Below are 16,723 nucleotides of genomic sequence, written 5' to 3'. Positions count from 1 at the left end.
ATCATTAATGTCCTGAGAGTAGATCATATTGACTTGCAGTATGTAATCTGCCTTGAGTCTCAGAGAGAAAGGATTATAAATAATACAAAATAAAAATAAAATCTCTTCAAACAACCTGCTCAAAGAGGCTCACAAAGTAAAATATGATAAAAACATAATGCAGCATTTAAATTGCTAAAAAATCATTACTAAAACCCCAGCATTAAAAACAAAATCATAGCATAAAACAATATAAAACATGTAATAGCTTAAAACTAGTCTTCAACAGTTCTCTGCCCAGAAGCAGACTTTAAAAACAAATGTAAAAGAATGATGTAAGCCACCCTGAGCTCAAACACACACACACAAACTAAAACAAACTTAGATACATGCACATTAAAAGGTAAGGTAAGGGGTCAGGGTATACCTAGATGAATCCATATTATGCTTGATAGTGTCAAGAGGAAAAATACTTTAAAAAGATGCTCCAATTATCTCTAGCAATAATAATCAATACAAGGATTGCCACTTTGATCTCTAGATTAATCAAGATAAATCCTGGGAGGAGGCCAGGAAAATCTGGAGCCTCTCCTGGCAACAATCCATCTCCTACTTTGAGAAGTGCTGATTAAAAGCATTTCCCAAACCATTTGTTCCCTTCCCCCCTTTTGCTGTTGTTATTGCACCTGGAGTCAGCACAATAGTATACTATCAAGCCTCCGGCACTGGGTCCTCCCTTGATGTAGATCCAGGGCCCCCATATGGGAGGAAAAGTACATTTTACAGGGGCCTGGAGGTCCACAGGGGCTTGGTGCAAGTTGCAATCCCCATTACCATGAAGGAGAAATAATAGAAAAAATGATCAGCTGTAGCTCATGCAGGAGGATATTTATATTTCCTTGGATCTATGTATCTATGTATCTATTGTCCAGATCTCGTGAGATTTGCTGGAACAATCAGAAGCAGTGTTAGAGCAGCAATCTCAAGCAACAGTTTGAACTCCTTGTTCTCCTGGGTCCTATCAAGAAATACCTATCAAGAACTGGGTCCTATCCTATCAAGAACTACCAGTCCCAGAGTTCCTTTTGCACTGTTAGGAGGGATGGACACCTGGTGGGAACGGCAAAGCAGAGAACCATTGAGAGGAAATGCTGTTTCTGTGATATGTGAGGAAGTATCTGAGTCACTTACAAATGCATGCTCCATGCTGCTGTGTCTGGCGCTGGCTAGAAATTTGTAGCCAGAAATGTAAGGAAATAAAAGAGAACAAAAAGAAACGAAAGGAAACCAAACTATGCTCCAGTTTTTCTAATCAGACAAGACCTTTCTGCAGTCAAGCAACAATACAGTAACTAGGGAAGCAGAACAAAATCAACATGAAATGATTTCAATATACAGTCTGATCTGTGGCAACTAATTTTCAGAGAAATTTGCTTAGGCCTACAGGTTCTTTGCACACTGCCAGTGACTGTGGAACAAGCTGAAAGAAGTTTCAGCAAGCGACCAGTCATCAAAAATTGTACTGCTACAAGGCAAGAATGGTTAAGCCACCTAGCCTTCTTTTCTATTGAGTGTATCCTTGCAAGAAAAATTGACTTTGGGGATCTAGTTCATGATTTTACAATGAAAAAGGCCAAGAAAATAAAGCTTGAAGTTAATTGGCCTAATTTTTGCAGTCACATTGGTCCATTGGAATTTTTTAAAAGAAGACATTAACAGGATAACTCCTTTTTTGGTGTTAAGAAATGCTGACAAATCATAGCTGACTTACGGTGACCATGCTGGGGTTTTCAAGGCAAGAGACTAACCAAGGTGGTTTGTCATTGCCTGCCCCTGCATAGAGGCCCTGGTCTTCCTTGAAGTTCTTCCATTCAAGCACAAATCGGGGCCAACCTGCTTTCAAGGGCTGATGAGATCAGGCATGCCTGGGCTATCCAGGTCAGGGCAATTTCTTTTTAATGACACAAAGGTTACAATATAATTAGCAAACTTGCAGGACTCTCAGGTTGGGTGTTATTTTTAAACAAAAGTTGCAAAAGCAGGCATTTTTCAGAAATGTAGAATATGTAACAGTAACATATGTAATATAAAATACATAATATAACTAAAACTTTTGTCATGGTTCATAAAATTGTATGTATGGGTTGAGGAATTGTGGTGCTGGTGTGTGTGGAGAGTCTGCTTTATAAGTTTGCACAGGGGTGAGGATTCCCAAGTCTTATACACTCCCAGCAGGAGGGAGGAGGATCTGAGAGCTAGACCACAAGAGATGAATTACTCCTGCACAGCACGTGAACACACTTACACGTGTTTCCCCGTTGCTTTCCTGTCCTCTCGCACAGTGCGGCCACATTGCAATCAACCAGCTTGCACTGGTTTCTTCTGCATACCTCCCAGATGCCAGAGGGTATCCCATCATGCACCTCCATTTTGCACATGCTCAAACCATCCACTAAAACATTACACTTAGGAAAAATATCCTCCATTAGACACTAGGCGGAGCTCTAACTACCTAGAGTAGACTCCTCACACTCACATCCAGGAAGTGATGTTATAATGCTGGCTAGGGTTGCCAGGCCTGCTAAACCTCCTGGCGGGGGATTGGGACCTGCCACTTACCTGTTTTGGTGGGGTGTGTGCAAATGCGTGTCCCCACAAGCGCAATGATGTCACTTCTGGGAAGTGATGTCATCACGCATCCCTATGGGCACGCACCCACACTCTGCAGGGGCCCAAAACGTGCCCATTTCTGCCCAGATCGGGCATGTTTATGGCCCGTTTTGGCATGGATCAGGCCTGCTTTGAGCCTCTGTGGAGCACAGGGGTGTTTCTGCACTCCACAGCAGCGTAAAATGGGCCCAATCCAGGCAAAAATGGGCATGTTTTGGGCTGCTGTGGCTCCAAACGGGCCCGATCCATGCCAAAACGGGCCCCAAATGAGCCCAATCTGGGCCAAAACCTTCACATTTGGGGCCCCTGCGGAGGGCAGGAGCACTCCGGCACTCTGCAGTGGTCCCAATCTGGGTCAAAATGGGCCTGATCCGGGTGGCAGCAGCACATGGGAGCGCGTAGCGCTGCAGGGGAGCGTGCATGGAAGGCATGCTTCCCCCTGCTGGCCAGGTAAGCAGGGGCAGAGTGTGGGGGCGGGGGATCCCCCGCCCCCAGCAGGGATCTGGCATCCCTAATGCTGGCCACCGGTGTGCTCCTGTACTTTGCATGGGGCCAATTCAGCCCCTTTGGGGACAAAATTGGTCCCAGAGAAGTGCGGGAGCATGTCTGCAGTCAGTAGACTTCACTTTGATGTCACTTTGACATTAGCGTGCCCTGCTGGGAGAGCACCCCGTGTTCACTTTCCTGGGTTGCCTGCTGGTGGCGGGAGATCACCGGGGTGTGTGTGTTGCTATCTCCCACCAATCACCAGCGATTGGCAGGTAATGGGGCAAACCCCTGGGAGATTGCCTGCCACTGATGGGCAACTGGGAATCCTAATCGGGTCTGAACTCCACAGTTCAGACTCCACTGACTCCACTCACTCCACAGACTCCACTGTGTTGATCGCGGTCAAGATTTTTCTGTTTGTTCCATGGTTGGCAAATGGAGGCCTTAAATTAAACTTGATGCCAGAACTTAGGATTCTGGGCACATGCTTCAACTGTACCCATTAAGAGAGTCTAGCACACTTACTGCTTAGTGCCTGAAGAATGGGCTCTTTTCCTCAAAACCTTATTCTGAAATAAAATATTGTTAGTCTTTAAGGAGCCACAAGACTCCTGTTTTATTTTAGCACACTATTGAGGCCAAGTATATTAATTGTAGAAAACAGTAGCAGAGACAGTGGGTTTTCTGTGTCTAGATTTTTTGCTAGCAAGTTCTACAGTTATATCTGATGATGGTATGAATGTGGATATAATACTGCCTTATAATGATATAACAGTACTATCTTAAACAGAGTTATACCTTTCTCATTTACTTCAGTGGACTTTGAAAGGTATTAGTTACTCACAGGGCTTTTTTTCAGCGGGAACGCAGTGGAATGGAATTCCGGCACCTCTTGAAAATGGTCACATGGCTGGTGGCCCCGCCCCCTGATCTCCAGACAGTGCCGCACGGAGGGCAATCTAAACTCCCCTCTGTCTGGAGATCAGGGGGCGGGGTCACCGGCCATGTGACCATTTTCGCAGAGGGTCATTTAAACTTTAACCCCCCCCTTGTTCCAGCTGACCCAAAGTGACATCATTGTATGGTCCTGAGATCCACCACTGAGTTTCACCATCTCTTTTTCCAGAAAAAAAGCCCTGGTTACTCAGCATTATCAAAAACTTATTTACAACATATTAGTCCAATGGTCCATCTGGCTAATTGCTGTCTGTGTTGACTAGAAGCAGCTCTCAGTTGTCTCAGGTAGAGATCTGTCTCCACCCTGTGATTTTAAACAATTTAAACTACAGATGCCAGAGACTGGACTAAGAATTTTAGATATACCTGTCACAAGCCTCTGCTACCAAGCTCCAACTGGGGCTGGGGCTCAGTGATAGAGCATTTGCTTTGTGTTCCCAGGTTCAATCCCCAGCATCTCCAGTTAAAAGGATCTGGTAAAAGGTGAAGTGAAATACTTCTGCCTGAGACTTTGGAGAGCACATGCCAGTTGGAGGGTGGATCATTCTGCCCTTGATAGAGCCCTTGGTAGACACAAGATCTGACAACAATTCAGTATGTATGTTCAGAAATGTTCATATATAAGAATAGTTAAAGTACTTACGTATCTAATGGAAATTTGGCATACCACAGTTCCTTCTACTTTTCTTTACCAACATTTCAACTGATAGTAAATCAAGGTAAAAATAGGATAGAGCTGTGGAGGTTTCCTCTCATACCCTTAAAGAAGTTTTAGATTCAAGGAAAGGCATGCATTCAAAGTTAAGTTGGGAAATTCCTGAAGTTGGGGGGAATCCTGGGGAAAGCAGGGTTGGGAGATGGAAGAGTGCTTAGCAGGATAAAACATCATACAGTCCAGACTTGGAAGCTGCCATTTTATCCAGGGGAACTCTCTCTGTCACCAGGAGATTTGTTGCAAGTCCTGGAGATTGCCAGGCTCCATGTGGAGATTGGCAACCCTACTGCAGTGTCAAGAAAGAACACAAAGCTTAAAATGGGGCATCCCACAAATGTGGATGGTCATATACTTTAATAATGGTTAGATTTAGGAAGAGGGAGCTCTCCAGTGGAAGCCAAAATGGTATCTAGAAGGCAAACTGTATTTACGTAATGATGTAAAGAAAAAATTAACTGTCTTTGCCATTCTGTCTGTTGACATTCCTAAAGAATTTAGCTCATAATCTAAGATTATTTTTACTGTACACATAATGTGATAAAATATCTTAAGCCTTAAAGAATAAAGATGGGTTCACAGATCCATTGTTCCCTCTTCATGCTTACTCTGTTTCTTTTGAATTTGGAAGAATCAACATGGAATATGATACTTCATGTAAGGGAATTTACCAATACATTCTATAGTGATATTTAATAATTCCCTATCCCATCTAGTGGTTCCATAGCTAATGTCTCACTCATCCAAGATTTGGGCTCCATTTACAGAGGTATACATTTTAATGTTTCCATTAGTGTAGGGGCTGATGAGAGAAAAAAATCAAGTGTCCTTGTTGTAATTGCAAGGTAGATTTCTCTCCTGGCTACCGTCTTCATGCTTTAATCATTTTGACACCAGCCTGTACAGTAGTAATTTGAAATTAATATGATTGACATTGGTGGATAGCAAGGCCCAACACAGAGCTCCACCTCCCACACAGGATGGCACAAGTCAAGCCTGTGATTGGCTACAAAGCTTAAGGCAGCTGTCACAAGACCTTCCAAAAACACAGCAAACAATTAGTTTGCTAATTTAGTTTTCTCTTTAATTTTAAACCAGAAAATTGCTAGCCATCAGGTCACAAGCATAGCTGTCTAATCTTGTGGTTCTTTAGCTGACACAGCAAGAGCGGTAAAGTAAGACCTTACAAAAATAAATAAAATTATAACATTTTTATTAACCAGTCTTTGCTTTTTAAAATTAAGATTTGAAGCTTTGCAAAGACCTTCTATAAGAGGTAAAAGTGATTAATGCAGCTCTTTGAGATTTTCTCCCAAGGAAAGAGAACATGTTGCACTGCAGTTTGGTGGACCAGAAGCAACCTACAGGTAGCCTTTTAAGGAAAGGATTAACAAATGTTTCCAAATTTTATCCCACAACTCAGTGAGAGCAGAGTGTCTGTCCTGTTGCAGACTGCAATTAGCTCTGATGAAATCCTTCTTACTGTGAGATAGTTGGCAATCAATCTTAATTTTGAGGCAATAATGCTCACTAGTGGAATGCCACAGAATACGCCAGAATGCACTTTCTTTTTCTCTCCAAGACAAGTGGAGCCTGGAAAAGGGAAGATGACATTTCTGTCCTAATCTGTAATAGACTTGGAGAGCCCTAAAATAGGAAGCATGATTGAAAGAAAAATATAATCACAAGATTGACAGTAAAAGATCTGTAGCTAATTCAGGAATGAACACAAAAGAACTGTGAAACTACAGGAAAACAATACAAACTTTCTGTGTACCTAGTAAAGGACACTGTTTCCTTCTATGAAATGTGACTAAAGTTCTTTCCCCAACTATTTGGATGATTAGTTCAAAGCTATCTCTGAAATCCAGCATTTTCCGACTCCCACATTTTTCAGTTTATTGATCTTTTGATTTTTTTGTCTCCCAAACCCTAAGGCTCCTTTGCCTTCACACAGCAAACATTTCCCATTGTCCAGAGGGCCTGCTTTTCAGCCTTCTATCTACGCAATCTGTGAAAAAGGGCATAGTCATTGGATCCCACCACTTAACAACTTCATGAACAGGCATCTATCATCGCTGACAATTCCATGTTCCTTTTTCTTCTAGGTCTTGCTTTGTCAGAACAGTCTTCCCTTTAGAGTTGCCAACCTCCAAGCGGGGTTCATAAAACTGTAGGGATGACATCTAATCTCCAGAAAACAAAAATCAGTTCCCCTGGTGAAAATGGCTACTTTGGAGGGTGGAATGGATGACATCATGCCCTGCTGAGGTCCTTCTCCTTAACCTTGCTCTTAGAAGCTCCACCCCCCAAATGTCCAGAAATTTCCTAACTCAAAACTGGCAACCCTAAGATGCTTTTTGAAAAAAAGAACTTCTCTGGATTTAAGACATTACTCCACCCCAATTAAATTATTCTCCTAAACATATCCAGTAGTTACACTGATTTATTTCACATAAACCTCAGGGTCTTTCAACTAATTTGATAAGCCCCTCTATTATAGGTTGTAATCTGGCCTGAGTTGATACTGCGTGCCCCCTATCTATTGTTTATATTACTCCATCACCTGGTCTTTTTGAATGTTGTCCATCTTGATCCTTCTCTTCCTCCTTAGCAGATGGTTCCTTGTACCAGCCTGTTTCACTGTCAGCTGTCCACCATCTGCCATTCTATGCAAGGATTATTTTCTGTAAAAGTTACATCTCTTTTAGTTTTTCTTTTGCTTTCATGAAATCGCACCAATTTGAGTGCAGCATGGCAAGGAAGGTGGCAAAAAATGGTTTGGAGAACTGTTGTGTGGTGTCATTTGGATACCAAACTAAGCTCTGGATGGATCATAATTTCTTGGTTTGTACTTAACTGGTGGCTTGCCATCTGAATGCAACCTGTGTCATTACAATTAAGTTAAAATGTACATCAACCCAGCTTAATGCTGGGCTCACATACAGTATGCAACGTACTCCTTGTATAAAGCAAAATAGAGGAAGCATGGTTAAATGCTAACTCAGGCTACCCAGGGTGTATGAACATAGGCATGCGCATTAAATAGATTTAGTGTAGAAAATTTAATGGGACTCTAAGGCCTGTATTAAACTCTGGTTTAGAATCCTGGTTAGTGTGTTGGAGGGGGACTAATACCAGTTAGTACACATACCTGTATGTCATGAGTAAGCACAATACTCAAAATTCTTTCATTAATCTGCTTAATGCCCATATGAACTCAGCAGCATACAAGCTGGGTTTGAACAAATTTTAAGTGGGGTGTTAAATTTGCCATCTGAATCCAGCCATGTTGAGGTCATAAACTTTACTTTTCAGTCCTTGGTGGTGTTTGTAAACTTGGATTATTGAAGATAATTTCTAAAGTTCTGCTATCACTGATCAAGATAAAGCTGCTCTCATAGAAGTTTCAAGTGGAAAGTGTTCTCAACCTGTATTTGCTTCTCAACCTATATTTGCTATTCTGAATCTGTTATTTTTTTTGCCTGTACCATGCCTTTGTTACATGAAGACATTTCCCCATCCAATTGGGCATTCATGTATTATTAAGGGTTAGAAAAACCATTCATTGTGCTGGTTAATTTTATCCTTACAAAGCAGAAAGAGGGGGGAAGGTAGTTTAGGGATAGTACACTAAGTGCTACCCTAAGCAGAGTTAACAACTTCAGTGGCCTTTGGAAAGGTGTAATTCCTTAAGATTGCGTTAGGAAGCCTTCCTGTGATAAAAAAAGCAGCCTCTAATACATCCACATCTCACTCTGAACAGAGTTTATTTTTTCTTTGGCACCATGTCTCTATCAGTGGAGTGTCTGTAGCTTTCCCAACGTTTCTTGACCATGGCTGTTCTTAAAAATCCAGTCTGTCCTGAGGGTGGAAAACATCAGTTTAAATAGAACAAAAAGGTGACTTTTCAAAGAACACTATCCTCTAGTGGTTCCTTGGAGACTTGTTCTCTGAGAGCCAAACTACAAGTGATGTCTTACACAGGTTGGACACTAGTCGGCTTCCCTCAAGTTTTGATGGGAAATGTAGGCATCCTGGTCTTGCAGCTGTAATGGAGAGCCAAGCTGTAAAACCAGGGTGCCTACATTTCCCATCAAAACTTGAGGGAAGCTGACAAGTGTCCAACCTGTGTAAGGCGTCACTTGTAGTTTGGCTCTAATTTACAAGCCAATAGAAACCAGCAATTGGGATACTCATTCTATTGTGGAAGGGCGAGATACTCAATACTGTAGCACTGAATTTCTAATTGACATGGAGACAGGCCTGGAGCACAGAAAGGGAAACAGGTGTCCTCCTGACTAAGTAACAAATGGCTAACGGTGCATCCTTTTTTATTCAACAGTCTTATTTTTTTTAAAAATGTAACGAAGTTCTAAAGCTGGTGGTGGTGACTCTCCCAGGTAGGCTGTATTTTTGTTTCAGAGGTGTGCCCATGCTGTCTCCAGAGCAAGTGGTCAGAATGCAATTGCATTGCTCAAATAAATCAGTATGCCAAACTGATGCTGTGTTGAAAGGAACTAGGCAACCATTCTTGATACATCTGAGAGATGGTAATATCCTCCTGACAGTTTTAATAGGCAACAAAGATAACTCTTCTTCCTTATTAGTTCATATGACACAAAGTGTACAGAATGCTTTACAATCTTTGCTTTGTCTGTCTCCTTAACCATTTCAATAATTCTCTTCCCCAACCCTACCTTTAATGAGCCTTGCCAATAGCCTCGCAAAGATTCTAGCTCACAAGTTAGAAAAACTATCACCAATATTTGCAAAACTTTCATAGCTTGGAGGATTTACAGGTAAATGGCAAGCAGGCAAGCCTCCTTTAACCTCATGCTGCAATGTGGAACTTTTTCTCCCTCTTAAAAACATTTGTACCTTTACATTGCATTGAAGTATTGTCTGTTTCTATCTCTTCCTAAAATACATTCTTAGCATTCAAATGAAATGATGGTATATCACTATGATTGCCTCTGTCTGATCAGTGGTGATGGCCACCCTTCAGCTCAGTGCTGAGCTGATATTTGAATCTAAGTTTGTAATCCAATACACATTTACCAGAAAGTAATAGTGGGCCCAGAACTATGGTTCTGATCAAACAGTATTCCATGCTATTCCAGCACTGCTCTTGAGATCCACAAGCGCAGCAACAGTAATTACTTGTACAGAAATGGGGGAAAATGCTTTCCCAGTGTTTCCCTTGTGGCATCCTGGGCCCTAGCAAACATCACACAAACTTGGTAGACAGAACTGGCACTTGTTCATTGGCAGTTTCCAGCTGGTTGGACCCAGTCCCCAGTAAGAGCTCCTCCTATGTACATCCTAAATTCCTAGAGTCCAGGTATAAACTTGCGCTTACTCAGCAGCAGTGCAATATACCAGGGGATATGGGCACAAGAGTTATGAATCAGGCCCAATTTGTTTCGACATGTCAATTTCGGCAAGTTTTTACTTGGGGGAAATTGTTGCCATGGAGCTTAATAAAATCTGTTCTTTTCCTCTTTTATATCAGTTGACCTGATAAAGAACTCTGGTGAAACCTAAAGCTTGCACACTGTTGTGTGTCATTGGGTTGGTCTTAATAAAGCAATGACATGGAGTTTTTACATTATCTGTGTTTCCACTACCAGTGATTTACAATTAGCATAAACTCCATTTGAACTTTTTCATCCGGTGCCCCCTATCATTACAATGGGGATTGCCCCATTAAAAACTCCATTTTAACCACTCTGGTATCTAGTGAAAGCATCTATGGAATGGTTCAAAAGCCAAGAGAAGTCACAGGCCTCCAGTGTTGTGCCCCAGAGATCTTGTGTTTTTTCCATAGAGACATTTGAGAAACAGAAACCCACCAATAGCTTTACCATAGAAAAGCACATTTTGGGAGACAGTAAGGAAGCGTAGGGTTTTCTGTTTATCCAAAGGTTCTACCCGTTTTATATAGGCCTGTACCATCCTGATCATGGGCAGAATCTTTTTGATTTGGTAATAGATATTGCTTCAGAATACAATGTGCACAGAAGCAGCTATGGAGAACATATTAATCCAGTTCTAGATAATTGCCAAGGAGAACGGGGTATGCTGCTGGGTGTGAAACAAGAAACTGCCTGCTGCTATAGCTAGAAGATGGCCGACCTGCAGCACAAGTTCGACAGCATTTAGCAACACACCTGTCTTGTGGTATGGTTTGCCAGTGTGCACATTAATGCACCATTGCTATATGCATAGTGGGGCCTCAGGGTTAAACTCTGCAAGAGAAAGGTTGGTTTTAGTTCCAAAGTATTCAGTGCTCAGAAAGCAAGCTGCTTAATCCAGTAATATTTCAGACCCCACCCCCACCTTTGTATTCATGGTTTCTTAGATACTGCAGGGGAAAAAAACCTTAGTTATTTTGACATATCTGAAGCACACCTTACACTGGCCCATCCAATATTGTTCCAGGATGAATTTTTGTGCATATTTTTTAACTGTATAGCAAACAACTGTCAAGACAGCAGTCACAGGGGGATATGAACATTTCCCAGCTCCTGTTAGGTTCCCATTTCGTAACTCTCAAAACCTGCACAATTCAAGAAACACTCTTAAGCATGCCTACTCAAAGGTAAATTCCATGTTATTCAATGGGGCTTACTCCCTGGAAAGTGTCCTTTTCTCTGCAGCCTCAGTATAACAAAAAAAGAGGTATGTACTTCTTAAGCAGCTTGCAACTGACTGGCAAGATGTCAACAGGTGTGGTTTCCTAGCTCCACTGCATCCACACCTCAACTGAGTTGTTTTTCTAGCACCAGCTCAAAAAACAGGACACTTGTGGAGAAAAGGGGGGAGGCTTTACAGAAGTTTGGCTAGAACGAACACAGGTGACGTGAACAGGTAATAAGGAGGCAAGGAAACACCTGGTTAGGCTATGAAAATATTTAGCAGGCTGGGTGGGTGTGTTCATGTAATTCTCTCAGGATAAAAAACCAGCCTCAAGACAGATACAGACACACACACACACACACACACACACACTCTCCTCAGATGAAGAATGAGCACCCAAGCTAATCAGAGACTTCACAAAAATAGCTAGACTATGTCAGTAGCTTAAGGAGGGCCTGCTCAGCCCGACACTTGCAGCAAGTAAAATGGGTGATTCAGCATAGTGAGGATTTGAAGGTAGGTCTGCGTAAAACGGAGGTGAAACTACAGTTTTGCAAGTCATCTTAAGAACGGCATAAATTTTGCAATCCGTAATTGTAAAACACTGTTTTACTTAAGCAATTTGGATTTTTAGAAACTGAATTTGGAAATAAAATCCTTATAATTCTGGAGGGATAGCTGTATTAGTCAGTCATAACAACAACAACAGCAAAAGAAGTCCCGGGGCACCTTAAAGATCACTTCTTAGCATCTGATGAAGTGAGCTCTGACTAACAAAAGTGCATGGTGGATAAGTGTTAGTCTTTATGGTGCCCTTGGACTTCTGTATTCTGGCCATTCATACTCTACTTCACTCTCACAGAAAATGTGTAGTTAGTTTGGTTTTTTTAAACACTTCAAAATACATTCCATACGAGTTAGGACTTCTTTACGTGAAAACAAGTAAAACATGGCTTTACTACTTGCCAAATAATCTGTAGAATTTTTAAAAGCAGTTAAAACATCATGTTAATGTCCAGGAAGTCAAGAGTTTATGGTAGAACAAATAAATAAATAAGAGGATAGCCAAACTGTGGAGGATTGAAGTCTCCCACACATACACACCCAAATCTGTTTATCCTCAATACCAAAATATATTTTAATTTGTGATTTATGAAGTTAAGTTTGGGATGCCACCTTAATATTTCCATTAATAGCTTCTTTTCACATCCTGTCATTCTATATTTTTTAAAAAAAAATTGACGAGAACTGTGATTCTCGAAAGCTTATGCTACAATAAAGTTGGTTAGTCTTAAAGGTGCTACTGGACTCTTTTTCATTTGAAAAAATACTGTCTCTTGTTTTTCTATCATTGATTGATCGGTTTGGTTCCTTACCTGTAGTGTAATTTTTAAAAGCAGGCAATGAAAATAATCATACGAGTCAAGCAGCATATTTCTGTAGATTGTCCCCATCCTGCACATATCTTCTGCTTCCCTCAGAGTAACTGCTCTGATTTTCAAACCCTCAGTGGCACTTAGTTTCACCCTAGGCACAGCCCTTGTAGCTGTCCTCCCCACCCCCCTTAGTTGAGGGGACCTTTTGCTTCCCTTACATTTGCTTCATTGTGGAAATTCTAAAAAACGACTGACAGCAGTTTGCGAACTTTCTGTGACATCACAGAAGTGCCAGTCAATTGCCTTAGGCGTCAGAAGAATGAACGCTTCTACTGGTAACTTCTCACATTGTGCATGTGGTAAGACTTGTTGCTGATGTCCTGCTACAGCGTGAAAAATACCATTCCCCTAGATTCGGATCAGATGCCAAGTTTCTCCCACTACACATAGACACATATGGAGTTGCCTTGAATTGCATCAGAACCCTGTTCCCTTCTTTGTCTGGCATCGGCTCTCCAAGGCCTCACACAGCAAGAACATTCCCACATGAGGGCCTTTAGCTAGCTAGAGCTTCCAGGGATTGAACCTGGGTCCCTCCTGCTTTACCACTCAGCTGCAGCTCCTTTTAGGACAGATCTGGCTCACCATTTGGTGGTATGCTCCCTAAACACAGACAGAAACTCAGCACTTATCAATTTAACTTCAGCATGCAAGCTTGTCTTTAAAAGCAGAAATTAGGACTGTAAATTCTTGGATGGTATAATTTTATTATTTAGAGCAGCTAATCAGGAGTTAGAACAGGGGGCCTCCCTACCAAGATCTTCATTTGCAACAGCCTTTGTTGGCCAAAACACACAACCAGGCTGGCCATCTGCTGTCCTAGCACAGGAACAGCAAAGACTCAGCGGCTGCATTTTATGTGCTCATGCCAGCAAGTGTCCTTAAGGTTATCCTGTGAAGACCGAATGAGGTGCACTCTAATGTGTTTCTGTATTACACTAGAACCAAACTAGACATTTCCCTATGTAAATGGTGGGCCATTTCTTCCCTTGTTGAACATGGTGCGAAGGTGAAAGGAACTGATGCACACTTTGTCACAATAGCAAAGAGCATAGAGGTATGATCAAAAGATAAATGTGTGTACCTTCCAGTTGAATACAAAGTAAAATCTAATACATCTGGAAACCATTTGCTTCCTGGCCTCAAAGATGTCTATGGATGATTACTGGAACATGCTGCCATGGAAGCTTCTTTGGGCCAGTCACTCAGACTCAGCCTAACCTGCTTTGGGTCTCCAGTGGGAAGGTGGACGTAAGTGAAGTTAGTAATAAGTAAGATTTAAGGTTTTGGTACTAACCTATAAAGCCTTATGCGGACTGGGATTGGTGTATCTACAGGACCGCCTCTCCCCGTATGAGCCCCGGAGGATGCTTCGATCCAGTGATAAACAACTGTTACTGGTCTCTGGCCTTAGGGAGGCCCGTTTAGCGTCAACCAGAACCAGGGCCTTTTCGGTCTTAGCTCCAACCTGGTGGAACACTCTGTCCAAAGAGATCAGGGCCCAGCCGGATTTGCTATCCTTCCGCTAGGTCTGTAAGACAGAGCTGTTCCACCAGGCATATGATTGACGCCTTGGGCCTCCCTGCTAGCCACCTAGAGGTAACTGTGCCCCTACAAAGGGTATCTACCACCTAGCCTTTACCATATATTTCTGGAGGTGGTTGGGTGGTGGTTCCTGGAGGAATCTGCTGCTATATATCTTTTTAAAATCTGTTGCTGTATTGTTTGTTGAGTGTTTTTAAATATTTAAGGAGTTTTATTGGTTTTAAAGGTATTTGTATATTAGTGTATTAATTGTAATCCGCCCTGAGCCTGCTGATGCGGGGAGGGCGGAATATAAATCGAATAAAATAAATAAATAAACATGTAAGGAATTTAGCATACTTTTGATTAAAAATCAGACATTTTCCTGCCAGTACAGTGGTGATATCAAAAGCCTGCTCAGAAAAGCAGCCAGTGAGTGCAGAGGGAGATGAAGCAGGGGAGAGTTCTGCTCCCCTCCCCCATATACCCTCTTTGCAATAAGCATGAGCAAATATGGCCGCCACTGTGATGCCTTGCTTCACCCCTGCTAGGAAAATCCTTCGACACATACTCAGCTTTGAACTATGTGCAGGTACTTCAGAGAACACATTAGTGAGACTGTCTTTTAACACACCACAGTTACTATTTGCTTAGAGAAAGTTGCCTGCAGACTACACAGAAGACCAATGAAAGTGAGATATTCAAGAATATTAGCAACTGGAAGATGTAGGTAAACCTTTCAGATCGAGTAAAATAGAGAAGGAACCACACAGCACAACAAGACACCGTAAGCATAGATGGGGTAAAAGGTCAATCAGTGAATGCTTCAGCTGCATGGTATGTTTTTATTTGATAATTCAGTCAGAAACCCTGAGTTACCATCCACAGAATCAGTTAAATTAAGAAAAAGCCAGGTCTTTTTTTTTTTTTTTGGCATTATGAGGCTCTGGATTTGTGCTATTTTGACAGAGAGCTTTAAAAACGAGCAGACAACCCTCCCCTCCACACACACCTAGACAACCTGATGTTTTCTCTGTGGGGAAATAAGTTTTCTTCCAAGTCCATTGTGTATTCAAAGCAGCATAGCATCTGCCTTAAAAAAAAGTTTTAAAAGTCGATTGAAGGATATGCGGGGGCAAGGGAGAAGAGACGTGATCCCGAGTCTGCAGTGGGTGTTCACGAGGGTGATGTTCAGGCAGGATGGAGGGGAAGATGACAAAACAGGGACGTTTAAGATGCTCTCTGAAATGAGCCACAGACGGGAGAAGGATAAAGTTCAAGAAACCTGTCCTTACAAAAAGGTATACATGATTTGGCGGTGGGTGGGGACAGGAGAGCCTTTACAAAGGGGATCTTAAAAGCTTCAGCTGCACTGACCATGGTAAGGGGTGGGGAGGAACAGGAGTTGCCCCAGCAGTACCAGATTGGCTGTAAAGAGGCATTCTCTCGTCTAAGATCTGGCCCTTTGCAGGTGGGAGAATACACAGATCGTTGCTTCTTGCGATTCTCATATACACATATACGAACCCTTTAACAAAGAGTCTTCACTGTACACTTAAAAAACGAATTCCACGAGGAAAGCAAGAGCCAGTTTGTCTGAAAGCACATGACCCCACTTGATGTGCATTTGAGGAAGTGCCTTGAAACAGGACTTCTCACAGGGGTTACATTTCTGGCTCCCTGGGAAAGTCCAAAGAAGCTTGTGCAGAGTTGAGTATGGGCAGGTAGGAGGCACCCCTCGTTACAGTGTGGTAGACGGGAGCTTCTTCACTCGCCTCTGTGCTAGGAAGGATGATTCGATGGGCTTCAGCTGGGGGCTTGGCTTGGAGTTGTTCAATGCGGAATATGTAGCAGCCATAGCACCCTGAGGGGTGGAGGGAGAGAGAGAAGAGTCATAACAGACTGCTCTAGTCGCTTCTGCACACACACACAAGATAGCCCCAACTAATATCCAGAAGCGATGGACACATGAAGCTGCCTGAGACCAAATCAGATCACCAGCCTATCTAGGTTAGTCTTATTTACTCTGGTTGGCAGTGGCTCTGCAGGGTCTCGGGCAGAGGTCTCTCCCATCACGACTACCTGTTCCTTTTAAGTAGAGATTCCGGGGACTGAACCTGGGGCCTTCTGCATGCAAAACAAATGCTCTGTCAGTAAGCCACAGCCTCAGTCATAATTCTGAGTCCATAAGTTGGTGCAGAAGAATGTGGGATATGGCAAAGGACTCTTCACGCACGACTTTTCTAGGAATAACGCAAAATATGTGTTATCATATAAAGTATGCTTGTTGGGGAGCCAGAACTGACTGACCTCT

General features: G+C 42.4%; 2 protein-coding genes across 3 annotated transcripts in view; both read right to left on the bottom strand.

Moving 5' to 3' along the window:
- The window catches only part of PIGV (phosphatidylinositol glycan anchor biosynthesis class V), a 315,344-nt gene that overhangs the window by 205,496 nt on the left and 93,125 nt on the right, over nt 1–16,723 (bottom strand). The gene's annotated exons all lie outside the window — the stretch shown is intronic.
- Nucleotides 15,235–16,723, bottom strand: part of RPS6KA1 (ribosomal protein S6 kinase A1) — a 94,737-nt gene continuing 93,248 nt past the window's right edge. For both annotated transcript variants that reach the window (XM_054998996.1, XM_054998997.1), the window contains one exon: nt 15,235–16,273. In XM_054998996.1, the coding sequence (XP_054854971.1) occupies nt 16,151–16,273 (123 nt within the window). In that variant the 3' untranslated portion in view covers nt 15,235–16,150. The remainder of the gene's footprint in view (nt 16,274–16,723) is intronic.

The sequence above is a fragment of the Eublepharis macularius genome, chromosome 15 (assembly GCF_028583425.1).
Source record: "Eublepharis macularius isolate TG4126 chromosome 15, MPM_Emac_v1.0, whole genome shotgun sequence".
NCBI classification, from domain to species: Eukaryota; Metazoa; Chordata; class Lepidosauria; order Squamata; family Eublepharidae; genus Eublepharis; species Eublepharis macularius.
The sequence above is the reverse complement of the archived record's forward strand: the minus strand, read 5'-3'. Positions and strand labels throughout refer to the sequence as shown.